The sequence below is a fragment of the Mangifera indica genome, chromosome 6, assembly GCF_011075055.1.
Source record: "Mangifera indica cultivar Alphonso chromosome 6, CATAS_Mindica_2.1, whole genome shotgun sequence".
In the NCBI taxonomy this organism is placed as follows: Eukaryota; Viridiplantae; Streptophyta; class Magnoliopsida; order Sapindales; family Anacardiaceae; genus Mangifera; species Mangifera indica.
Window position 1 is genome coordinate 2,535,246 of NC_058142.1, and position 26,246 is coordinate 2,561,491.

The 26,246-nt window shown below is 32.0% G+C and overlaps 4 protein-coding genes across 4 annotated transcripts; 2 read left to right on the forward strand and 2 right to left on the reverse strand.

Annotated features, from left to right (window-relative positions):
* Nucleotides 1–1,063: 1,063 nt before the first annotated feature.
* On the reverse strand, nucleotides 1,064–3,659 carry LOC123218606 (GDSL esterase/lipase At5g45960). Its single transcript, XM_044640109.1, has 5 exons — nucleotides 3,331–3,659; nucleotides 3,079–3,209; nucleotides 2,703–2,936; nucleotides 1,501–1,768; nucleotides 1,064–1,404 (listed from the first exon to the last, which is right to left on the reverse strand). Exons 1-5 carry the CDS (start codon nucleotides 3,599–3,601, stop codon nucleotides 1,217–1,219), a joined length of 1,092 nt encoding a protein of 363 aa, XP_044496044.1. The 5' UTR covers nucleotides 3,602–3,659; the 3' UTR covers nucleotides 1,064–1,216.
* Nucleotides 3,660–10,785: 7,126 nt separating this feature from the next.
* On the forward strand, nucleotides 10,786–11,837 carry LOC123219787 (ethylene-responsive transcription factor ERF091). The gene has a single exon (XM_044641773.1). It carries the CDS (start codon nucleotides 10,831–10,833, stop codon nucleotides 11,641–11,643), a length of 813 nt encoding a protein of 270 aa, XP_044497708.1. The 5' UTR covers nucleotides 10,786–10,830; the 3' UTR covers nucleotides 11,644–11,837.
* A 3,110-nt stretch (nucleotides 11,838–14,947) lies between these two features.
* LOC123218204 (pathogenesis-related genes transcriptional activator PTI5-like) lies at nucleotides 14,948–15,829 on the reverse strand. The gene has a single exon (XM_044639490.1). The coding sequence runs from the start codon at nucleotides 15,669–15,671 to the stop codon at nucleotides 15,090–15,092; it is 582 nt and encodes a 193-aa protein (XP_044495425.1). The 5' UTR covers nucleotides 15,672–15,829; the 3' UTR covers nucleotides 14,948–15,089.
* Nucleotides 15,830–24,724: 8,895 nt separating this feature from the next.
* On the forward strand, nucleotides 24,725–26,246 carry LOC123218203 (rac-like GTP-binding protein RAC13). The gene is made up of 7 exons (XM_044639489.1): nucleotides 24,725–25,046; nucleotides 25,161–25,248; nucleotides 25,321–25,430; nucleotides 25,517–25,580; nucleotides 25,655–25,719; nucleotides 25,806–25,871; nucleotides 25,982–26,246. The coding sequence occupies exons 1-7, from the start codon at nucleotides 24,948–24,950 to the stop codon at nucleotides 26,078–26,080; spliced, it is 591 nt and encodes a 196-aa protein (XP_044495424.1). The 5' UTR covers nucleotides 24,725–24,947; the 3' UTR covers nucleotides 26,081–26,246.

Below are 26,246 nucleotides of genomic sequence, written 5' to 3' on the forward strand. Positions count from 1 at the left end.
TTCAAATTTGCTAAATTAATATTAAAGATGGTTCGAATGAAAATAATCCAATTCGAATTTGACTCGAATTTATAGTTTAAATATATGATTTGAATATATGGTTCAAATTTATAATTTAAATTTGTAACTCATTGATAAAATGATATCATTTAACAATTACTTAACGTAATTTAAATCACGTTATGAGCTAAGTTCAAACTAAATAGAGTAATTTATCTAGCTCGTGAGCCAAAGCGAACCAAATTCTCTCTAACTCGAATTCGATTCGATTTTAAAATAAAATGAACCTCCTAATTCAAATTCAATTCAAATTCGAACTAAACAAATTCACACCAAGCCAACTTTTGAGTCCCAACTAGTTCGGTTCAGATCCAACACTAACTTTGAGTCCTCTTGTTGATATTCAGCCAAAAACAACTAATCGTTATTGTATTACCCAACTAATCGGTTTGTCATATTTACAGTCAGCCAGGTTAGCTCAGTCTAGGACCGAGTAAAATGGCCTTCTATACTTCAATCGGTTGCCAAAAACCTATCTTAAAAATCAAAGACGTCTTAAATGGCATTCTAAATAGAGTCATTTATCTAGCTCGTGAGCCAAAGCGAACCAAATTCTCTTTAACTCAAATTCGATTCGATTTTAAAATAAAATGAACCTCCTAATTCAAATTCGAACTAAACAAATTCACACCAAGCCAACTTTTGAGTCCCAACTAGTTCGGTTCAGGTCCAACACTAACTTTGAGTCCTCTTGTTGATATTCAGCCAAAAACATCTAATCGTTATTGTATTACCCAACTAATCGGTTTGTCATATTTACAGTCAGCCAGGTTAGCTCAGTCTAGGACCGAGTAAAACGGCCTTCTATACTTCAATCGGTTGCCGAAAACCTATCTTAAAAATCAAAGACGACTTAAATGGCATTCTATGCTTCATTATTTACAGTAATTAGTAAGAAATTTCAATAATTTAAAAATGTTTCAGAGCCATTTTCTTAACCAAACGAATAAATAGATACAATAAATTGCTAATTGCATTTAATCGAATTAACAAAAACAAATCATTGATCACCTAAAAATTTGATTGCGATTATCATGTAAATCAGTATTTATAATGTTAACTATACAAGGTTATGATTAGATACAATACGCTCAGCTACGAAGTCCATACGAAGTACGAATGTATAATATTATAGCAGTAGATGTAACAGTACATCTTACAACAACTCATCAAGGACAGAACGAAATGCGTTGAAGATTTTCCCGTATGTTACCTCAGTTGGGTGTATAGAATCCCAGAATACATACTTAGAAGCATCAGCACACACATATGACTTTGGGTTACACGCTAATGCTGCTTCCACATACCCAGTCCCGCAGCATCCATAGCTCACGTCATCAAACTCTACACAAAACAATATAGATTAAAAAAAAAAAAAAACTATCAGGGTACTTATATAAGAAGATCAGTAAGAGGAATATCAAAGGGAAATAAGCTTACCAAGTTTGCCATTGCCCTGTATCATGTCAACCAATGGTGAATAAATGTCTAGATAATAAAATCTTGCGCCAAGAGGGTTGGTCGTATTCAGTTTAATCAAGTCATTTTGCAGCATTCTATTGTAGTCTCGTGCAACTGTGTTGAACTGTTCGATGCATCCACGTTCCAGGATTGGGTTGTTGGAGAAAAGTGTGATTACAGCAGGCAAACATCCCATTGGAGGTAGTCCTGACACTGCTATCGTTCTTGCCCCTTCTTTCGATAAGTTCTAATTTCATTCATACAAAAACATATAGCACATCACACCTTTAATATTCTCATTAACAATACAAAAAACTTCACATTTGCAGTGCAGATTCTCAGAGTCACTGATCAGTATAGAGAGATACATGTAATTTTCTATATCATGAGATTTTAAGTCCAAATTTTTACCATAAATTCCCAACATCGGGATGAATAAAGGATTCAAAACCTACACAAGTTTGATAGCAGACCTAATTTTGAAAGAGCAGTGCTATGTATATATACAGTTGAGTATATAATTAGATATAAAAATGATATATCATTAGGTGATTTAGTGTTACTTTATCTTTAATTCAAAATCATCTAATCATATAATAACATATTATTTATATATCTAATTATATACTAAAAAATATATACAAAAGATTGTCTTCTCAACCATTTATGTTTCTTATTAGTGAGACTGTTAGGTGTATGGATATACACACGTATAATACATAGGGTATGTACTACTATAATCAAAACTTTGCATATGTTGGGGTATTATTCGAATACATATAGTTTTCAAAAATATGAAATTGATTACACAGAAAACGTATTATTTTGTGGTGGAGTGATTTTGAATTTAAAACATTTTGACCAAACTTATTAACAGTTGATGAGAGATCGATATATTCAACCACCATTTCAATACCAACCACTCTTAGCTACACTACAACCAGAAATCTAAATGTGTAGTAAGAGTAAGATATCGAAAATACATATTAATCATGTGCGTAGCTTTCTTTTCTTTTACTGTGAATCATAATTAAATAGTTGCACCTATGTAGATGACAGTTCATTATAATAGGCAACCATTACTCAGTCATTAATAAAGGCTGTCAGCAACGATGAAGAAAATTTATGTTTGTTTGTCCTTTTGGGTACCTACTCATAGCAGAAAGTTAGAGGGTTTTTACCTGTAGGAACTCCCGAGCCGTCTGTAACATAAACTGTTGGTAAGCCGAGACGGTAAAAGTCTGCCTCCGAAATGGTAGAGTAAAATAGTTGTCCATGAAGTCGTTTGTACCACAGCTAAGTATAAATCCAGCTTTGTTTATATGTTTTTCTATTCTTTGCTTTCCAACTGTTGCCTGCACTCTCCCTTTGTACTCCTTAAAGTACTCTAGTTGCTTTGCCATGTCAATCACATTCTGATAGAAAATGGAAACAAAACTGTAAACATCAACAAGAATAACCAACTTCTACAAAATATGTGCTCACAGAAGAAAATGAAAAATAAAATAAAATAAAAATTGGGCATGAATGTTGATGAGAGTTGAGAGAGAGAGATACACTTATTCTTGCAGTTAATGGATCTAATCCAGTGGCGGCAGAAGCGAAACTGACTCCAGTAATGAGCTCCTCCATGGAAAGGGTTGGGTCCAAATAAGGAGGCACGGACTCTTTGATACCCACATATGAGGCTACGCCATATATAAAAACAACCAAATAGCAAAAGTATTTAACCGAAAAGTTCAATTACATTTTAAGCTAATAAGATGAACAATAGAAGAAGAATGTAAGACTATAGTACTCAGCACTGACCTAGAAAATCAGTGGTGAGGCGGCCGTTGGAGAACCTTCCAGTGGGCGTGTGGTTGAAAAAGTCTTTTCCATAAGGTGGAAAATTGCTCCGAAAAACTGTATCTAGGTAGTCATTATTCCCAGGATCCATTGTTGAGTCCCCGAATACATAAATAGCTGTAAAAGTAGTGTTTTTTGGGGCTGCTTGAGCAGCAGGAATAATAGAAATGAAGAGAGGAATATGGAGGAAGATAAGAAGGAGAGGCATAAAGCCTTTTTGAGTCACTTCCATACCGACTAGTATGTAACTCACATCAACTGTTGAGCATTTTTCACAGGTGTTCCAAATGTTGAATCCAGTTGTCCTTTTATAATGGCGAACACCCACCACTCCAATGTTCGTGGCAAAATAGTCCTTATGACATGCATAAATCTATAGTATTATTGTGTTTCGTAATTATTAAATTTAATATGTAGATTAACCTGATTTGTGACTAATCACTATTCTCATAACATGAATAAGTAAAAGTAATTGTTTATAAATGGAGAGGGAGCCACAGTCACAGCTAGTCCTGGCCACTGGCCAAACGGCCTGTGAATCAGACCGAAACCAGTCTGTTCAAAATCAGAACCAAAACTGTCAAAATCAAAACCAATCTAAACCTAAATTAGAATCAGATTTTGACTATTCAATTCTAATTTTAATTTTTTTGAATTATAAAACCATTGATTCATGCCAGGTTCATAAATTGATGATTAAAAAATTCATAAACCAGATTTTTATTTTTTAAATTAAAAAAACATGTGCATGAACTGGCAAATGCAAATGTTTTAAACATTTGCTTTAAAACATTTGCAGGGACCGGTTCCCCCGCAAATGTTTAAAATATGGGTGTTTGGCTGTTTTTTTTTTTAAATTTTTTAATATAAAATTTTACTTACAAATATTATTCAATCTTTCAAACTCTTCAATTTCTCATTTTTTTAATTTTTAATACTCTCTCAATCTTTCAATTAAATTATCATAAATTTAATTAAATTCTTTTTTTTATTTTTATCGATTCTAATTTTAATTTCTATAATTTAATTATTATTATTTTTTATTATACAATTTCATAATTAATTATAAAATTAATCTTTATAATTAATTTTATTTATTATCTATTATTATTATTATTTTCATTATCTTTCATAATTAATTATATAATTTATTTTATTGATTATCAAAAAATAATAAATAGAACTACGTAGACTTTGATTTTTTTAAATCTCAAGAGGATACGTAAATTAAGTCTAAGTTTTTTTTTATTGAAAAATTAAGTCTAAGTTTTTTTTAATTTTTTATTCTTAATTATTATAATTATTAATTAAAAAATAAATCGAAGTTATTAATCAAAACCGACTGTTTAATATTAGTTTTGAAGCGGGGTTATGAATTGAAACTGTTGATTCTAAACCAATTATGAACCATTCTGTAATAACTCTGATTTAGAGTTTTTTTTTTCTTGAACCATAAACCGACAATTCTAAACCGAAATTGTTGGTTCATGAACCGTGGCCAGGTCTAGCCACAGCCGCTTAAAGCCTCTGTCGCCCAACTTCAAACACGCCACAGTAATGAAAGAAGACAAGGCATTTTTATATACGAATACACTTGGACAAGGAATCTCCATAATCCTTTCCCATGGCTCCGGTATGATTTTGTTGCTTTCTCACTTTTACATCAATACAGCCCTTTTCAAATAATATATTCATTTTTTTTTCTTTGAAAAAAAAAAGTTTAATAATTGTAGAAGCATTGAAGTTTGTAAGTAATAAAATCTTAATCCAAAATTTTCGTAATTTATTTAATAATTTAATGTTTAGGGTTTGATCTGCAATAAAAAAAGTTGCATGGCCAGCAATACTTGTTGCAATTAAGTATTTTTCTAAGTGTTCCATGTGCATGTGGCATAAAGGTTTCATTTCACAGCAAGTACGGTTGGCCTACATAATGTTGCAGATAGATGTTGTGAAGTCGAAAAATCTCTTACAACATTTATATTAGGCCAAACGGCCATTTCCCACCCAATATTTAAGTCAAAATAAATACACATTTATAAGATTTAAAAAACTTAAAGTCTCACTTATCAGTTAATTTTCATTAACATTGTCTATTAAAAGATAGGGTAAAATAGTTATTTTATCAATAATATTAAAAAAATATAAAATTTAATATATTTCCCCTCAAAGTTTTAAAAACTAACAATATCACATTTACCTAACGTTTTTTAACTTATAAAACTTACATTTTCCCCTCTATGGTTTCATTCTCCCATTTCTTTTTCTTCGACAACATTCTCCAATCGACCCTGTACCTTCTTCCTTGTTGCAAATGAAGATGGCGATCGGAGAAAGACAAATTGGAGATGACAACCACATATGCGACACTCTCTCTCCCCCTTTGTTGCGCCGAGACACGATACTCTCTCCCCTTTGGTCACGGCGAGATGCCTTTGCCCTTTGCCTTTCGTAGTGCGTCACCATCTCCATGGTCGTCCAAATCCATTGCACAAATATATGTGATAGATCTCGATCGTTGAGATCTTTGATTAGTGCATCTCCTTTGCACATCTGACGAGGGAGGCAGCTCTATGCACTTCGATTGAGAGGTCACCATCTTTGTTGTCGACAGAGAAAAGGATATGGGGGTTAGTTGAAAAATGTCGTTGGAGAAAAAGAAAGGGGAGAATGAAACCCAGGGAGAAAATGTGGGTTTTCAAAAACTTGAAGTAGGGATGAAGTTATTAGTTTTAAAAATTTTGAGAGGAAAATATATTCAATTTTATATATTTTTTTAATATTATTGATAAAATGACGATTTTACCTTTACCTTTAACAAAAATTTTTAATAAAAGTAAGCTTATGGGTGAGACTTTAGATTTTTCAAAACCCGTGGGTGTGTATTTGTTTTGACATTAAAATTTGGATGGAAAATAATCCTTTGGCCCTTATATTATAGTGTATGGATTTCGCTATAATATAAAACCAATAATATTTTTTTATAACTTTTCGTTAGGGATGACAATTCAGCTCTTCAAATCGAGTCATTAGTCTGTTTTTACTTGAACGAAAAGAGGATAAAGATAACTAAAATTTTTACAATCAAGGACAAGAATAAATATATCCCCAACTTATCCCCTTTTCAATTCTTCACCTCCCCTACGTATCTCTTAAACACTTAAATATCGAATTATCGTTAAAAGTTATGACTTATTCTAAATATACTTTAACACTTAACAAACATTTCATTATTTTTTTTAGTTAAGACGAGAATTTTTCATTATCCTTGTATCAGGGACAAGACAAAGACAAGGAAAGTTTTTACCTATGGAGACAGGAACAGAGATCAGGGTGTTCATCCTTGACTCGACCCATTATCATTTTTACTTTTTGTATTGAATTATTGGATATTATCTTATCTTGTTCAACATTTTAGAATTTTATTATTGATGGAATTGTTGATGTATATTAATACCTTTGATAATAATGTCAAAGGACTAATTTCCACTTAAAGTTTGTTGATTTCCTAAATTCTTACTCTTTAACTATAAAAATTTCATTCACCTACTTATGGACAGTTAAAGTTAACAAAATTGTAACTCTTTAAAATTTTATCTTATTTTTCTCCCTAAATCTCAAAAACTAACAATTTCCTCTAAATTTAATTTTAAAAGACAACATTTTTCCCTTAGGGTTTAGTTTTCAATTTTCGAGGCCATCATCAACAATCTCTCTCTCACGAAGCTTCCTCTTCCTTTGACAATGTCTTTCTTGTCATCTCTCCCTCCTTTGACCAGCTATTCAAGTCAGAAAAACCAAGGATCTCGTTTCATTTGGAAAGACAGTCGTCTTCCTAGAAGAAAATGACTTGTCTTCTTTTGAGAAGACAATTGTCTTCCCAGACGAGCAATGCACGATCGTCGAAGGAAGAAGAGATGTTAAGGCAGACCATTGAAGGAAGAAAAACCATTAGAAAGGAGAAATCTCTAGAGATGGCACCAGAGGAAGTGGATGGACATTGAAGTTAAATCTTGGGGGGAAAAATGATTTTTTAAAACTTGATTTAGAGGAAAAATTATTACTTTTTAGGGTTTAGAAGGAGAAAAGAAAATGAAATTTTAGCTTTTTTTTAATATTTTGATCAAATAATGATTTTGTCTTTAAAACTAACAAACTTAATAATTTATAAGTGGGTAAATGAGATTTTTAAATTTAAATGTTAAGAATTTGCAAAAACAGTATTTTTTGGGTGGGAATCAGTTCTTTGGCCATAATGTCATGACAAACTAGTACATTATATTTAGATATGATTATTTTTTGTGAATTTCAAATCCTTGAACTATTAAATGTAGACACCAGCTAATTAAATGTGGCGTCTAACTTCTGATTCAAGTAATTGAATGAAGATAGATAAATGCATTATGGGAAGGCCTTACAGCCACAAAATAGCGATGTCTGCAATTGGAAGGCGGAGGGCAAGAACGTGATGACAAGGGTACATAAGCCATTAATTAGAGAAACTAATTACTGAGGACGGGCACTGTTATTTAGCTGGGCCAGACTCCATTTCTCAGAGATGTTTATAGGTCAAACACAAACCAGTAAAAGCTGAGTGCTATATTCATGAAATTAGCTTATAAATTATAATGGACTGCTTCTTTGTAACTGCGATATGAACAATTGCTTTGCTGGGTCATATTTTAACTGGGAAAATATTCGCAAAGTCAATTTAGACATTTCTTAAAACCCACTTTTGTAATATGATATGACAGAAAAATTGTAATACATTACAGAATTTGTTAGGGAAGTATATATACTGTCCAGTGCTATTGAAAAGAATGTGAAGGCAATTAATTTTATGGCAACCAGAAACGTGTAACCTTCTTGACCTAACCCAACAGCATGTATGGAACATGAGAAATAAATAAATAATTTCTGTTATTAATACCTAAACAACTACTCAACTGCATTTTCCAGCAAGGCCAGACTATCCTTGTCTTGTTGCAAAAAAAGAAGAAACTGATCGAGCAATGTAATATAAACCCACCAAATGAAGCTAAGCATACTTCATTCATGGATCCTGAAATTCGGTGTCACAAATTTGCAAGTAACAGTTTCATGACAAGTAAATTGACAAGCTAATGCTAATGTCTAGCCTCATCAGAATGAAGTTATCAAAGTCATATCCTGCGGCCATCAAGACATTCTTGAGTTTTGATAAAACAAACGTGTGTCCACGGATGACAATTTCTTGCACAAGTTTCATAGTTTTCCCTGTATATCTACAATGCGTTGAATCCAGATCTCCTTATTTGTATAATACTCCATGTTGCTAGTATTTTAAGCAAGTAGTTTATAGTTATCCCCGTTATTCATGGGGGGTTTCATTGTTTATGAAGAAGCGTGTGAGATTAGTTCGTATTATAATCTCCATATTAATCTGGGTATCCTGGAATCAAGGTTGGCAATTCTTGGAACCCAAGAAATGACCTGCACTGAGATTAGGGTTGAATCCAATCCAAGTTGGCTCGATCTTAAAAGTTTGCCTGACTCAGTTCAAATTCAAACCGAAAGATTTGGCTCGGTTTGACTCAAATTCAGTTTGAATTCATAGCTCTAATTGACAGTTTAAATTCGTCACTTGAGTCAGTTTAAATTTGTGGATTGTATAAGCTTGAATTCATAGTTTGAATTTGTGACTCGGCTCGGCTATAATTCATGACTCGAATATGTGATTTTATAAATTATTTGGGTAAAACGATGTTGTTTTATTAATAAGCAATAAATTAAAGTCACAAATTAGAATCATCAATTCAAATTATGAATTCAAGTTAAATAAAATTATAAATTTGAATCAAATCAAATAATTTATCCTTAATTTTGATTTAACAAATTCGAGTTAAACTATTTTTTATGCAAACCAAACTCAAATAAAAGGATGTTTACGTTCGACCTGGTTGTATCCACCGCTAACTGAGATGATAGAATTGGACATATATGTTGTACACTGCATAAAACTTTATCTGAAACATACAGCGGGGATGATAGGCTCAACAATTTCTCTTCTGTACATTTTGCCACAGAAAATGGCCGACGTCATTCCATAGAAGGAAATATGTATTTTTTACGATTTTCTGTTCAACTCTCTGTTTGAAAATTCAGATCATTCAGCAGAGTTTAGCACATGAACATACTAAATTTCTGCAAACAAATCTGAAGTATTAGGAGCCAAGAAATTATCGCAGGTCAAAATGCTGCTTTATAATATTTACATATATTATTGAGCCCCGGAGTGGTTTGTTAAATGGGAAAAGCTGAGGAAAGGAATGTCTGCAAACGGCCTTACCTTTGAGCTTTTAATAGAGGAATCTACATAGGAATTAACAAGGATTATAAAAAGTGACTTGCACATCCAAAGTACCAATTTTAAACCTCCTAGCTTGACTCAACTATTCTTACCCTACATTTTTTAGTTTGTACACAAACTTCATCCTTCAAATTGCAGTAACTTAGAACGATATGTCAAAGGAATTTGCGTTACAGCTCTCATAAACTTTGTTCCATGTGCTTGTCACCCCTGGTTTCTGAATTCTTTTAACTTGACCCTTAGACTTCTATCTTATCTTTAAGACAACTAATAAAACATGATAAAAGAATGCAATATGAACATAATAAAAATAATAAACTATGAACATTTATAATGAATATCAATTTATATTTTGATGATAATTATATAATAACACATGACAATGAGTATTTAAATTGATACTCATTATAAGTATATATAATATTATTTTATAAGTTTTATTTAAAAAAAATAAAATTATACGTATAAATTTATTAATATAAATTGAGATAATATTTTATGATTAAATGATATAATTATTTACTTTTTCTTTTATTTTAAAATTATCTATCAAATATTATTATCTTAATTTATTCAAATAAATTTATACTATTTATTTACGCGTATAATATTCCTTCCCGGAAAAGGAATTATAAAACATTTATATATTTATTATGGGAAGAAAGAAAATGGAAGAGGGGCAAGTATGCCCAAAAAAAAAAAATTATTCTCTGACTATTCATAATCTAGCCAGCTGTTACTCACCTTAATTATTTGATTTCTTGCATAATTGATCATGAATTGCAGGAAGGGTTACCATTATTTATTTATATACAAAATTCATAGCATCTATATTCAATTAAGCCGCACAAATGATTAGAACAACCACACAAGTCAACTAAAGAGCATTAAAATATACAAAATCCAACTCTTTCTTAATGTTTAAAGCCAAATATACTCCGCGAAATTAGCTGGTTTGTGAATTTAATCATAAGTTTCCAACTTGTTTCCAGTAGGATAAGGCAATAGCTGAGTGTTTAAATAACGCGTCCAAATAACTTTATAGTTCTCCTCTACCCCAAATAATTCTCCCGATTAAGCTTTAGATTTCTGATATGTGAAATGGTAATAACATGGCCATACAGAAAGATCATCGTGGGGAATCTGAAGAAATACTAGAGAACGTATGGGCAAGCTTCATTGGTACTGAAGATGGGGTTGAAAAAAGAACGAGTGATGCTGCAACAGAATTGTCAAAATCGTGGGAAGAACTGCCTTGTCTTGATGGAAGAGATGGGTCAATGGAAATTTTACAAAGACTGCCAAGTTTAGGGAGGTGGATATCAATGGGAGCTGAAGCATGGGAGGAGCTGCTTGATGGGATTATCCCTGCAACCAATATAGAACAGTCTTGCAACGATGATTTAAAGAGCAATAATAAAGCCTCAACTACTACAGGACCTAAAATGAATGCCGAGAGAGCAGAAAAGGTGGCTACGCAACACTATCGGGGAGTGCGAAGGAGGCCCTGGGGAAAGTACGCGGCGGAGATAAGAGATTCGACAAGAAAAGGAGCTCGAGTTTGGCTTGGAACTTTTGCCACGGCTGAGGAAGCGGCGTTGGCTTATGATAAAGCTGCTTTACGAATCAGAGGCTCTAAAGCACACCTTAATTTCCCACTTGAGACAGTTGCCGAGGCTATGGGGATTGATTACTCGGGAAATGAATTCAGTGGTACCACAATGCTTTCTGAAGAAAATGTTCCGATCCCGCGAAAGCGAGCATCGCGAGAGTGGGAGCTAAACAATGGGATGATGATGAATTATGAACAGCCTGAAATGAAGAAAATGAACTGTATGAAAGATACTTATGGTGCTGAATTTGATGTGCTGGAGTTTCAGGACCTGGGTGCTGAATATTTGGATAATTTGCTATCTTCTTTATGACAAAATGAAGAACTCGGTAGCAAAGATTTTACATTGGAGGTATTTCTATACGTTACTATAGGCATATATTATATAATTATGTGGATTTATTTGTAGCTGGCAAAATTTGATCTTCGAGTGAATCTGGGTTTTTGTTATTTGTAGAAAGGCATTTGAGGATTATGTAGAAGAAGTAACTAATCGTTCCATTCGTTTATCTGTAAATTACGAAGAATTACGTCTAGTTCAGTTGATATATATATATATATATATATATACCCGCTTTAAGTATACATTTATATGTACATTTATGTAATTAAGAATTATTTTATTTTTAATTTAAAATTATCTAATCGTATAATGACACATATTAAATTTATATCTATTTATATATTTAAAATGCGTATTTAATTAGTTTAAGATTGTATCAAATCATATTCTCATACAACAAGTAACGATACAAGTACGTCATAAATGATAGCAACTAGAGCTGGATTAGAAACCGAGTTTGTTCGAGTTCAAACTTGAGCTCAATTCGAATGAATCCGAAACAAGTTAAGTTCAAATGAGTTCGAGCTTTAGCTCAAGTCTGAAAGTTCAATATTTTCGAATGCAAACTTTGGAGTGTTTAGCTCGTCAAGCTCGTGAACTAAGAATTTTAAAATAAAATGATATTGTTTTGATCAATAAATATTAAAACGATGTTATTTTATTAATGAATTAGTTAAAATCTCAATTCAAACTCGAGCTCAATTCTATATAAATCGAATCAAGTTTGAACTCAGATAAATTTAAATTCAATTTGATTCGAATCCAACCTTAATAGCAACCGTAGATATTTACGTGGATCTTATATCTCTCACACCTAATTTGTTTAAGACAAAAATTAAAAAAAGTAATTAATTTCCAGTCGGGTTATTAAAAAAAATTAAAAAATTAATTTACAATCAGTTTGAGTGACTGTGACACGTAAAAAACTGAGTTTAGGGATCTTTGAAAATGGAAGTAAACGAGAAGGCCTGTCTTCACAACTATCTTTTAATTCAGACCATAGATGTTACTTTCATCGCAGGGGGATTCACACATATTGTTTCTACTTAAGAACCCTCAAATCTGAAAGACCTGGAGTCAGTCAACAGTACAAGAAAAACATTACTTATGCATGTAAAGATGAGATTAAAAATACCCTTGTGGAAAATAGATGTAGGATAACAAAACGACACTCACAAATAAAATATAAGTCAGCAGTATCAACGGTTTGCAAGTGATCAAGTCATGCCTCTAATCATAACAATTCTTAAAAAGAAATTAATAAAATTCGCAAAATATTAAAACATTCATGAAAAAATTTTAAGTTCTAATCTTTATCATACTTATCAAACCTACCTCGATTATGAATCACTTAATTTGGTGATCAATTGATTTTACAATTATAAAATACTTTTTGCATACACTTTGGTATTGATTTTATAATTTTTTTAAATAATTTGATCAATCATCATTCATCAAGTAAACATATAATGCAGCTTGGGTGTAAGTCAGATTACCACATCAGATGAGTCATTGGAAATGAGAATGGGGACTAGGGTTAGATAGGCCCCAAGGAAAAAACGTTTGTGAAGGTAAAAAGAAAAGAGAAGAAGAGGGTTTTGAGGTAAGTTTGATCATTAAAGGGTTTTTTGACAATTTTTGTTAATATAATGCAACTTGGGTGGCATTTCACGCATGGATAATAATTTTAAAAATGAAATAATTATAAATAATATGATAATTTAATTTTTTATACTGTGTCAAGATTCTTTTCCTGTGATAAAATTTTATTTTTGACGAAAAAGTATTAGCAATCAAGGGGGTAGAAAAGTGTTTTGGGGAGAAATCTGGGTGGGAAAATGTCATTTACTCTGAAATCAAAGACTTTTCCTTACTAATGGTTGACCATGTGAATCGGATTTGGTGGAAGACTTGTAGCAGACGGGTAAGATTTTGATCAGATCATCAACTTTAACAATTCTAGTCAAATTCGACAACATATTTTTAATTAAAGCTGTTACACCAACCGCAAATTGGACCGTTTCATACGTGTAGAAGAAAAAGCAGAATCCTTTTTGGCTGGGTAGAATCTAGCCAATTTTTTTTTTAATGTTTTACTTTTTTCTTAATTGTGGGTTTTAATTGGCCATTCAAACTTCTAATCGAACTTGTACGAGGATGCATTAAATTCCACTTTGCTGTTCAAAGCCTCCACGATTGAAAAGATAAACGCAGTCAACTATCTTTGTGAAATTTCAGTGCCTTCGAGTTGGATTGAATTGACAACTAGGTAGAGAATTTTTTAATCACAAAATCAAATTATAGTTTTCAGATCTATGGAGATTAATTACTGTGTTAATTATAGTTAAACTACTAATACTTTTCAAAATTAGTCCAAATTCATGAATTAATATGTTCATGTTAACTATCCTAGTATATTAAAGCTATGATATGATCTTGTTTTTGTGTGCATTATTCTATATTCAACTTTGTTAATGTTGTTTAGGGTTTAGGAGATTGAAAAAATTAACATTACTATTCTATTTTTCCAATTCTATAATTAACAAAATCAATGATAAATTCAGAAATACAATATAAAATGATCAAAATTAAATGAAAATAAAATGATATGAAAACAATTAAAAAAAAAGAAAGTTAAAAATGATCGATATAAAATTTTAAAAATTATTTTACTATTTTAATATATTGAATTAGTAAATCTTCAAGTCTAAAAAATTGACCCTTTTTAATCTTCTTCGGTTCACCCCTTAAGACAACATTAATTATCTTATTATAAATTAAACTATATTTTAAATCCACTACATTTTTCTCCTTTAGTCACAAGCAACTTTCTAATATGTAAAGTTAAAAATTTAATTTTAAAATATAAAAATTTTTATTTTTATTTTTTTATTACTCAAATTACCTATCGAAAACTATAATAACATAGCATGTTTTGTATGTGCAATTAATATTGATGTATTTTTATATGATCTTTTATTGGGAATGGGAGAAAACAATTATTAATTGTTTGCACATTTAATTGTTTTTGTTTTTGTTTTAAATAAATATGTATATTAACAAAAAAAAAAAAAAACTTAAACACAAATTCAAAAACGAACTAAGCTCGACTAGACCCGGAGGAGGCCAGCAAAAACTACTAAAGACCAGCAAATTAATGAGAAACAAAATAGCCTGTTGGAAATTTTGGTAATTGTACCTGTTGCAGATTGCTAATTAACGAGAAATAAAATAGCCATACCAAAAAATAAAAAATTGGAAATAGAAGACAAGGTATTGAATAGTTCACACATCCAATTAATTAACTCTTTTGGATTGTAGTAATTTTGGGATTTTGTCCCTGTACAAAATAAACTTTAACATCTAGGTTTAGGACAATCATCTGTGAGTACCTAGCCATATGATCCATCGGAGTCTCAATAATCTTTCAACAATTTGTCCAACTGATCTTGTCCCATGTATCGTGACTCCCCACTTGTGCTACTCTCGGATTCTGATCTTGAAGTCCCAATCGAAATCGTGCTGGAACTTCCACTCCCACTTACCTCTGAATTATTCTTCACTAAGCTAGACGGCGACAAGCTCAAATTTGGTTTATCTGCTTTATGTAAGGATAAATTAGAAGATGCCGCCACAACTTCAGCTGGAAAGTTAAGCAAAGCCTTAGCACCACGCATCTTAAAAGCGGCTTTATCATATGCCAAAGCAGCTTCTTCCGCCGTTTCAAACGTCCCTAGCCATACACGTTGGCCGTGTCTGGCCGAGTCACGAATCTCCGCCGCGAATTTCCCCCACGGGCGGCGCCTGACGCCTCTGTAGTGCTTCTTGGCGATGGTCCGGGCGGGGTCGAGCGCGTTGGATGAGTTAACTTGGGAGGTTCTTGGAGGGTTGCATGTAACGTTTTGCGGTACGGCTTCATTTATGACTTGGTAGATGACCATGTCTTGGGAGTCATTCTCGTTTAATGGCAGCTCAATTTGGGAGGTTATTGGAAACATAGCTCAAGTTTTTGATATATATTTGAGCTTTCTGATTATCTTCTGGGCTGATGGGTAGTGTTGAAAATGGAAGGCTTTGTGTTGGGTGTTCTTGACGATGCGTGAAGTTTGTGAGAAGTGGGCATAGGCTAGTATTTAAGTCTGGAAATTATGCAAAAGGCAGGCACGTCAAGGGTGGGGTCTTTGGAATTTTAAAATTAGGCAAAACGAAGGTGAGAGGAATTGGGATGGGAATATGAACGGGCATGCTTTTCCATTGACTTCTAGTTTGGTGGGTGGGCAGATGAAAGAAAAGGGCACGCTTTATCTTTTGGCACTTGCTTCTTCATCATATTACAACAATGCACTCCGTTTTCAAGGCAGAAAACATTTTACGTAATAGGACAGTATATTCAAATTTGTATGCACAATTAATATTTACATAATGGAAGTTCATGCATAATTATATATTATAAAATAATGTTATCTGTATTCAGTGGATATATAAATAGTTGTAATGTTATTATGTAATTTAATGATTTTAAATTAAAAATAAAATAATATTAAATTACGTGATTATATACATAAATATATATTTAAAATAATTATGTATAATATTAATCCTTAAAATAATCTAATTATATAATAATACATCATCTATATATTTAAATAACATATAAGATAAATTATTCAAATATACATTATTGTTAGCGTCTTAACTTGCTCCGATTCCACTTTTGGTATGTAAAATGGGATAAATTATTTGTGGTTTAAAAAATGGTCTATTGGTCTTGGGAATTTGATGTGTCAATTGGCCAACCTTCCAGCACGATTGTCGTAGAGGAATCTAACATGTGCACCGTCCGAGTATGAGCAGGGGGCAAAGGTCAAGTCAACACTTCTTTTAAAATTCATGTGCACCGATACATTGTAACTCAAAAATTTTCTAACCATGACTTCAATGGAAAATTACATGGACGAAGTTGACGTGGCTTTGCTCCCAACTTGTTTACAACGAGCTGTGATTATCTTATGATGTAAATTAAGCACGTTGATTAACAATAAATCCATTTCTATCCATAGTTGAATTTTTCACTAATCTTTTTTAAAGTCTAATCTTCTCTTATTTCTATTAAATTTTCATTTTTTTTATTGTGGTATAATATTTAATTGTTATAGTGACGCGACTACAAGAGGTGAGAATAACTATTTCCCACCCCTTTTTTGTCCAAATAACAATTTGTCACCTTAATATTGAAAAACGATAAATTACCATCTTTTGTCCAAAATATTCCGGACAAAAAGGCATAATAGTTATGTTGGCATGTTAAGAAACATCAAGAATTTTATTTTAAAAAAAAGAGAGAGAACTGTCACCTAATAAGTGGCAGACATGCGGCCACTATAATTGAGCTAAAGAAACAAATACAAAAAGAAAAATTTATTGTCACTCAATATAAAAGAAATTAAAAAATTTAAGTTTGGTGATGGTAGATGAAAGGTTTGCGTATTGTTGGCGCTTTGATGGAGAGATAGTGACATGTGAGTGAAGGAAACTCTTCAGACAATCCAATATTTTTTCAAATAGACATATGTCTAGGATAGATATGTGAAATAGTAATGGTTAAAAAAGGGTTTATAATAGTGTTTAGTAGATAAATATTAAATATAAACTGATAAATAATAATTTGTCAATATTGGAATGTTTGTTGATGAACGGAGTTACGTATGCGAAATACAAGTAACCTCAACCATTCTTATGTAATTGTAACCTAAAAAAAAACCTCTAACTTTAATACCTTAAAATACTTATAAAATGGTAAATAGTATAAATTATAAAAATCTATGAAAGATCGAAGTTATAATATAAAATAAGGTCTAAAGTTTCTTATTTAAGGGTAGTCGTCATCTAGGGTTTTTTTTAACCTTATATTTAATTATATGTATGACTTTTAATCTCAATAATGAACGTCAATTTATAAAAATCAATCTATGAACTTTCCTATAACATCTCTGTATGGTTGTGAATTTTTTCTATCATTATAATATTCAAATATTTTATTATTTTGTAATAAAAATAAGATATTATAATTCAAATCAGTTCAACATACTCAACTTTGTAATGTTGGCACATGAATTTCCAACTAAACCCTGTTAAGTTTGCTAATTTTATTTTAAAATAAGGATAAATTTGTATTTTACTCAATAAATATATGGTTTTTTTTTTGGTTATTTTAATAGTTTAGGAAAGGTATAAAGATAATCAAAATCATCACACTGTTATTCAATCTTCATAAATAAACTATTAAAGATATTTTTTAGTCTTTTTCTGTTTATTAATAAAATCTAAGAAAATTGGTAATTCGTTGTTTTTCAATTCCAAGGGTGCGCCTATCATTTAGGCATAAAGTGAGTGGAAAATAGTTCTTCTCCCTTATAAATGAGCAAGGGAAAAAGAAAAAGAAATTATTGTCATAGGGGTAGTAAGGCAATTTCGGGAAGACTCAAGGGCAAATATGTAGAGGCAATGCTTTCTTCTTCTAGAAAGTTTCCAGTGTGGTGAAGTCATCCTTGACGTTCTTGGTTGAGTGACGTAAGAGTTTGTAATCTAGAAGAACTCTGCACGCATATGAGATAATTTGAGACACGTCAGATTTCTTTGAATCAGTGGGACCACACCAATCTACATCTTTGACTATTCTAATTTGGAATTGCTTTTGAAAAAGAAGATAAAATAAAATTTAAAAAAAAAAAAAAAAATCTGATAGGGGCAAAGAGGGCCCCAACATTCTTTGATACAAGAAGGGTCCTACTCGAAGACTCAATTACGTTACACGTGCTTTGAATTTCAACAATGGAATAATCTTAAATAATTTATTGGCCGATGTAGAAATAATTTTGGCCGATTGCAATAGCCTCCTCTAAGTTTATGGAAAACATTAAACCCCATATGTATAAAAAAGTTCACCAACATCCCTATAGTTTAGATGATTAAAAATCCTTTTCTTTGGATCTATTCACTCACTAGGACTACTTTCTCTATTGATCTAATTCTTTACAAAATTCTAATTACCAATCACAAAAATTATTTTCATTCCTAGCTCTCTTTTAACTTCTTTTTTTTTTTAATGAAAAATTGCAAAAAATTCTAATATTTAAATGAAAAATACTAAAAAAAACTACAAGTAAATTCTAAGGGAAGATTCTATTATGCTTGTGAAACATGAATTTATTAATATAATAGTTATTAAATCGATCACTGTATTTCGGATTTATCTGTTCAATCAATATAGATGAAATTCTCGTTTACAAAAAAAAAACGAAGGAAAGATTATTGAAAAGAAAGCATCTCGCAAAATTATATTCGAGGAAATACAAGTGATGAAATTAAGACATAGTCATAGAGGAAATTTAATTCAAGTGAAAGACCTTGCAACAGATCCAATCAAATCATATTAGCTAAAAATAAAAATTGTTTTGTAAGCAATGTGGTATTGTGGACCTTTTTACCAAAAAAGGACCAAATTTTTTTGTGGAACAAGAGAAGATCCCTCATCTTGAATTGGATACTTTTGCCTCACTTTTACCTGTAGAGGGGAGAAAAAAGCAAAATGAAAACTTTCGCAGATTTTTTGCCTTACACATAATAATTTTATATTTTTCCAATGTAGTGTTAGCGTGCTTAAGAGAGTAAGTTCTGGTTTTGTAAATTAGGTTAGATGCATTTTATTTCCTGAATGATGGGGAAGATGTAAATTTGGGGATATGAGAGAGGATGTTCATTGGCATTGACATTGTCGGATGAGTTCTCCAAAATAGTGTATTTTTTTCAGTTAACCCTTCATATAGGATTTTTTTCAGTAACTTTACAAAAATAATTTTTAAAAGAGTGGAAAAGGAAAATTACACTTAAGCCCCAAAGGTTTGAGGTAATCTCCAACAAGATTAAGAAATCAGGTCCTAACTTATTTTTCACGGAATGTATATTTTCATTATAAAATCTTGTCACACTATGGAACACGTTTACCCTCATATTGATGGTAAAGTAAAATGTAATCATAAATATGCCCTTGTGAAACATTAAGATGCGTGTCTAATATAATTTGCCAAATGTACCCTTAAATACTAAAATAGAATTACCATAATACCCCTCAAATCAATAATTATCACTGGGATGAATTATGATTTATGAAACTAGGTGGTACTGAAGATATGGTCAACCAACTCTCCTATTACTTTGTCTTTACCTTATTTTTCTCTTGTAATATAAGTAGTTATTAAATCTTTCATAGGCCTCACACGAGACATATTTGTCTCTTGATGATATCTACAAAATATAATTAAAATTTCTTTTAGAGCAAAATTTATATATATGTTTTCTGAAAATTTCCTAAGAATCTAAAACCTAAATTAAAAGAACCAAATTAATAAGACTCGTTAGCCTTTCTTATCCCATAAGATCCGACACTCTTATGCCATAAGATCCGAAACTCTTATGAGACTTAAGAGACCAAGACGTATCATGTGAAAATATATTTAAAAAAGCTAATTTTCGTTCAAACTTCCATAACAACCCTAATTCATAACACAATTTGTTTATGCCTCTAAGCTTACAATTATTTAAATGGAATTCTTTATAAGAAAAAAAAATATATTTACACATTTCATATAATGAAATAAAATAGGACAAAAGCATACTTATTGCATCATGCAAATATGGGCAATTATGTTAAGCTTTTGGCTTTACAAACATTCTCATAAAGCTTCTCAAAATGGGTTGACATCATCATATGTAATGAGAAAAAACATATTGATAACAATTATGTTATGAGTGGATAATGATTATTCGACTGTTCGATATAATCGTAAAGATTTCATATTAGAGTAGACTCCAAGTCAACGCAAGAATCTTCTAAGAGTTTCTCTCCTTTTTCACCTATTCAATCAAATTTGAAATAAAATTAGTTAAAATTTTCATTCTCCAAATTGAACAATGAAAAATCAAACCCTAAATACTAAATGTGGATGGGAGTTGGGGTATTTCTCCCTTTTTTTCTCCCTATCAATTATATCTTCAACTTTCTTTTCTCGTTTCTTCCTATTTCTTCTCACTTCTCACTTTCTCGGTTCTTTCTTCTCTCTCACGTAGTTTAAGAAAATAAAAAATTAGTAAAAAAAAAGGCTTCAATTTGAGTTTAAGTGAATCTTTCTTGGCAACTTACCCTTATACCGCATGTTCTCACACATTTTTGTTTTACTCCATAAGTTTTCACTGTCATACTATAAAATAGTCATGACATTTTAATTAATGCACGTTTCATCCAATCAACAAGAATTTGGGGTATTTTAAGTTACATAAAAGTCTTTAACAGAGATTATTAGTAAATAGATTCTACACTAAAGATTTCTCTGGATTTGATTCTTGTGTTAGTTGTGAACATGATGAAAAGTTTATATATTCTCATTATCAATAAAATTTAGATTTCTTATAATTAACTATTAAATTATATATATATATATATATATATATATATATATATATATATATAATGAATGTGTCATCATATAATTGGATAATTTTGAATTCATGATAAAGTAATATCCAATAATATAATGACATATTTATCTGTGTACACATTTGTGCATAAAAATTAAATACACAATAACATTGCTTTATAACACCAAAACTATGCGTACACACTTTTAATAGACAATTTAAGTACATAAATAATATGTAATTATATGATTGAATAATTTTAAATTAAAGATAAAATAACATTTAATCACATAATGATACATTATTTATATACAAATGTGTACACATAGCAGTGTTTATAAAATAATTATTAAAACAAACTGATCTATGTATATGTTTTCAGCACATGGATTTCCCCTTACTTTTTCGCTAAACTACGTATAACAAAAATCAAACTAATTCCAAAATCTAACTCAAGAAGTAAAAGCTAGCTCAATATCTGTTTTTGAATAGCACTATACCCTCGTGCATATGATCCAATACTCTCCATGTTTTCCTGAATTTATTAATAAGACTCTACTAAGTAATCCGGCATCTATGGTTCATCTAAATTCAATTTACAGAAAATCAATTTTAGTCCGATGGCAAAGAAAATTTTATGTGATGAATTTCCTTTGATACCGAAAAAGCAAGAAGAACATAACAAAAAAAAAAAGAGAGAAAAATTGTTTTGTTTACCTTGAATATTGAAGTAGCCAATCTGATTATTGTTCGGAAATTCCTGTGGTTGTTGATGGCTGAAGCCGTCAATGTTTACGCAATTATTCCAACAATTAGGGGAGACAAAATTTTGGCCAAATCTTTGTAATGAATCAACATATGTTGGTGCAATTTGACCTATTCCTCTTTGTACTGTTTGTTGTTCTGGCCAAAAACTACCACTGTTGTAATCACTTTGATCTCTTCCATGGTGATTTGTCGTCCTTAAATAATCAGGAGTACTTAGGTTACGTGAACTTCTTGTTTCTTGTTCAACTGATCCAATAGAAGCAAAATTGGAAGAAATTGTACATAGAGGAGTTACTACATTAGTCGTTCCTTGGCCTCTACACTCTTCTTTCTGCAGATCAATTGCATTGCTGTTTTGAAGATTGGATGAAATAACATCAAGGTTAGTTATATTACAGATGGGTTGTCTTCCCTCACTAGTAACATAGTCTCGAGCCCCTATGGGCAATGAGAGCTGCTGTTGAATTTGCTGTATGAGTAATCTGTTTATATGCTTCTCATGCTGCAGTTCTCTGTTTAGACTATTATAATGTCCCAGTGGTCCATTAACTGGGTCTTCCATCCATAGCTTTGCTTCCCACACGTAGGACTCAACCGCCGCCCGACGGTCTCTTTCGTCAAGACAACTTAACATGTTCGCCAAATGCTTTACACCAAACACCTTGAGAATTGCTTGGAACTCTTCGGGCTTGTTCGCCGGAAAGAACGGCGCCAGCACACACTCTCCCGGCTTGCACTTTTTTCTTTGATGCTTGCATGCAGCACATGCATGGCGATTATAAATATTGCTATTGCTAGACTGTCCCGTGCTGCCAGAAAGCATGTTTAGCGGAATCAAACGTAAGCGACTTGTGAAGCAGGAATATTTATGCCTCTAAAATTTAGGGTTTTGATGAGCTCTGAATAAATATGGAATTCTAACTGCATTAAAAGACTCATGAGAGTAAAAGTCAATTATATATGTCCTTCTAACGCTATGTTCATCTAGTTTGATTCTAGATAGACTCGGAAGACATACAGCAAATCGCAGCCGTTGGATTGGTTTCAGTATTTTAAATAAGATTATTTAAAATTGTCAACGCAATTTGATAAACTTAAATTTATTGGAATTATTTTCGTTTGATACAAATTACTTCTGAAAAAGCCACTAGATTAAAATAAATACATAAAAAATACAACAGGTTGAGCTTTATACCCACAATAACAGCCACGAGACTTATATTTTCTTAAAATAATCGAGGCATTCTAGAGGACAGAAAGTCTTGGGCTAGTTTAATTGGGTTGGCCCTCGTTCTTCTCTCACTATGAGCCCAACACTTGTGGGAGATAAAGGTTGTCAATTCTGAGTGGGCACATTCGCCCACTTGCATTGCATTGGGTTATGTAGATGAAATTGTTACTTCAATGACCTTAAGTGAAGGAAGATATCCATTAATGAGGGAGACCATAGCAAGATTATTTTAGAGGAGACCATACAAACATAAAGCCAACCAATAATAATGGTAAAATTGAATCACATTTTCCCACTTATAATTTTGGCTGAAAACACTTTCCATCCCTTGATAAGATGATATACACTTTTCCTTCCAAAATTTAATCACAAACAACATTGTGACACCATCGACATTGCCACCTCTAGCATCACTACTACTAACGAGGATAACAATAAAATATAAAAAAGAATTTTTTAACTTTGATATCGAGCTTCAACAGTCTTTCATTTGTAATTGATATTTTAGTGTTCATTGATGATTAAATTGTTCAATATAATTCGATTTACAGTGACATTGCAAATGAAATTCTTCGAACAATGGAGAAACTATTTCTCTAAAAATATTTCTCAATTTTAAGAACTCATCCAGCTCATCTTCCCATTACCGACTACGAACTCAAGCGCTCCAAACTCCTTAGGTCTATTTTTTTTAGCTTGAAATAATTGACAAATAGTGAGTATGAGATGACTTGCTATTAAGCTTCTTCTGTTCCATCATTCTTTATAGTGCGTCCGTGTGGAGATAGATCTTTTAAAATCTAGGCCAAATCAAATCTAGTGAGGAATGGGTGTGGGATGAAAATGACAGAAAATCTTCTACAAGACAATTCCCAAGGTTTGTTCCCATTGCATGCTTTGAGGCAAAGTCATTGAAAGTTCCAAACATCTTCTTCAACTTACAAGAAAAAAGAGAAAAAATTTTAAAATGGTTCAGAAAGCCTAATTCCCATAAAAAATTTGCAAACTTCTATTTTTCATTAGTTATGAGAAATGGAGATGAATTTCTTTCACTACAGGAAACACCTCGATAGGTTTGTTGGATCTTGTCAGATCTAGCATCCACCTACGCTGAGATTTAATATAAATCTTTCATGGAAATTTTGTCAATTCTATCTTTATTGGTGGAATTGAAACCATTGGAATTTAAAGCGCTATCATTTAGTAGAGGTTGGGGTGGGTCAAGGACGTTTTTGGGTGGTGATGTAAATTTGGTGAGAGAGGGAGAAAAATGTTTAATACATATGTAATATAATAATTTAAATTTTGTATTATGTCAAATCATATTTCTTTAATTGTATTAGATTTTGGGTGGAAAAGTGATATTTTTTTGGGCCAAATCTTGGGTGGGGAAATGTTATTTCACTCTAAAAATAATGGTGACACTTATTTTTATAATCACTATGTGTAGGTTTAGGTTACAATTTGTGTTAATTCTTAATTCCATCATAGTGTCCTGGTTAGTGAAGCAATCCAGTCCTCCATTTAAAATTTCATCATTCCCTTCCCCCACGCAAACCAACCAACACCACCACCAAACCTACTTTGTTTTCCAATTTCTTTCTTTGGCCTTGCACCTAAAGAAAAGAAAACACATAGCTCAATCATTCTAATTTTGATAGGGGGAGCTATAGCTCAAGTGGCAGTGGTTGATACCTATAGCTGCTATCTTTGTTAAAAAACTACCTTGTCATTTCATTTCTTTCATGCTCTTCTTCCTTAATTATCATCTTCTTTTGTTGAAGAAGAAGAAAGAACTAATATGAGTACAGCAAGATTTATCAAGTGTGTGACTGTAGGGGATGGGGCTGTAGGGAAGACATGTATGCTTATTTCCTACACTAGCAACACCTTTCCCACGGTATGACTTTCCTTTTATTGTATATATGATGATCATGATTATATCAAGTGATCAATCATGATAATCGAAAGAATTGTCTTTTGCTTTTCACTTTTATTTCTGGTTAATTTACAGGATTATGTTCCAACCGTGTTCGATAATTTCAGTGCCAACGTTGTGGTGGATGGTAGTACCGCCAATCTTGGCCTATGGGACACTGCAGGTAAGTAATTAACCTTAAAACTATTTGTTAATTGCTGCCACATGTTAAAATGGATGTTTAATTTAATTACAGGACAAGAAGATTACAACAGGCTGAGGCCTCTTAGTTATAGAGGAGCTGATGTTTTCTTGTTGGCCTTCTCTCTCGTCAGCAAGGCCAGTTATGAAAACATCCACAAGAAGGTACTTATTTCTCTTCTCTTCCCATGCCTTACCTGTTTCTTTTCTTCGATCAATATATTCATTTTCTAACTATTGATGGCTGACAGTGGATTCCTGAGCTAAGGCATTACACTCCCAACGTGCCCATTGTGCTTGTGGGGACCAAACTAGGTAACCATTTAATATTAATCATCAGTTTTCATCCACAATGAACAATTAAATTTATAATTGGAATATTTAATCAGATTTACGCGAGGACAAGCAGTACTTGAGCGATCATCCAGGGTCAGCGCCAATAACAACAGCTCAGGTATATTTTCCCACTGCACTTGCTAGTCTGAATATGGATATTTTAATATAATGTTTTGATTTCTTAGCAACGAAACGGTTGAGCAGGGAGATGAATTGAAGAAGATGATTGGTGCTGTCTCTTACGTAGAATGCAGTTCCAAAACTCAGCAGGTACCCAAACCCACTACTTGATATAGCTCCTCTTTGTTCCTCATATTATAAGTTTTTCTAAGAGAATATTTTGTTGCGTAATTTATGTTGCTGTTGTTGTGGTGTTGCAGAATGTGAAGGCTGTCTTTGATGCTGCAATAAAGATTGCCTTGCGGCCCCCAAAGCCAAAGAAAAAGCCCCGCAAGCAGCTGACTTGTTCTTTCCTATGAATACATACGCTAGATTTGATTACTGTGGAATTGTCTCCCTTAATTCAAACTGTTTCACAATCGGATTGTATATCCACATATATTTTTTGGCAATATTTCTGATGAAAACTGTTTTAAGTCATGGAAGATCTCCTCGACCCCGAGATCGTAAGATTTTTTTGTCATA

Bases quoted from the DNA above. Each gene is read 5' to 3' on its own strand.
- LOC123218606 (XM_044640109.1), bottom strand. From the start codon at position 3,601: ATGGAAGTGACTCAAAAAGGCTTTATGCCTCTCCTTCTTATCTTCCTC. The intron at 3,210-3,330 runs GTCAGTGCTGAG...TATATGGCGTAG, and splicing joins CCTCACCACTGATTTTCTAG to CCTCATATGTGGGTATCAAA. The intron at 1,769-2,702 runs GTAAAAACCCTC...GAATGAAATTAG, and splicing joins CGGCTCGGGAGTTCCTACAG to AACTTATCGAAAGAAGGGGC.
- LOC123219787 (XM_044641773.1), top strand. From the start codon at position 10,831: ATGGCCATACAGAAAGATCATCGTGGGGAATCTGAAGAAATACTAGAG.
- LOC123218204 (XM_044639490.1), bottom strand. From the start codon at position 15,671: ATGTTTCCAATAACCTCCCAAATTGAGCTGCCATTAAACGAGAATGAC.
- LOC123218203 (XM_044639489.1), top strand. From the start codon at position 24,948: ATGAGTACAGCAAGATTTATCAAGTGTGTGACTGTAGGGGATGGGGCT. The intron at 25,047-25,160 runs GTATGACTTTCC...GTTAATTTACAG, and splicing joins CTAGCAACACCTTTCCCACG to GATTATGTTCCAACCGTGTT. The intron at 25,431-25,516 runs GTACTTATTTCT...GATGGCTGACAG, and splicing joins ATGAAAACATCCACAAGAAG to TGGATTCCTGAGCTAAGGCA.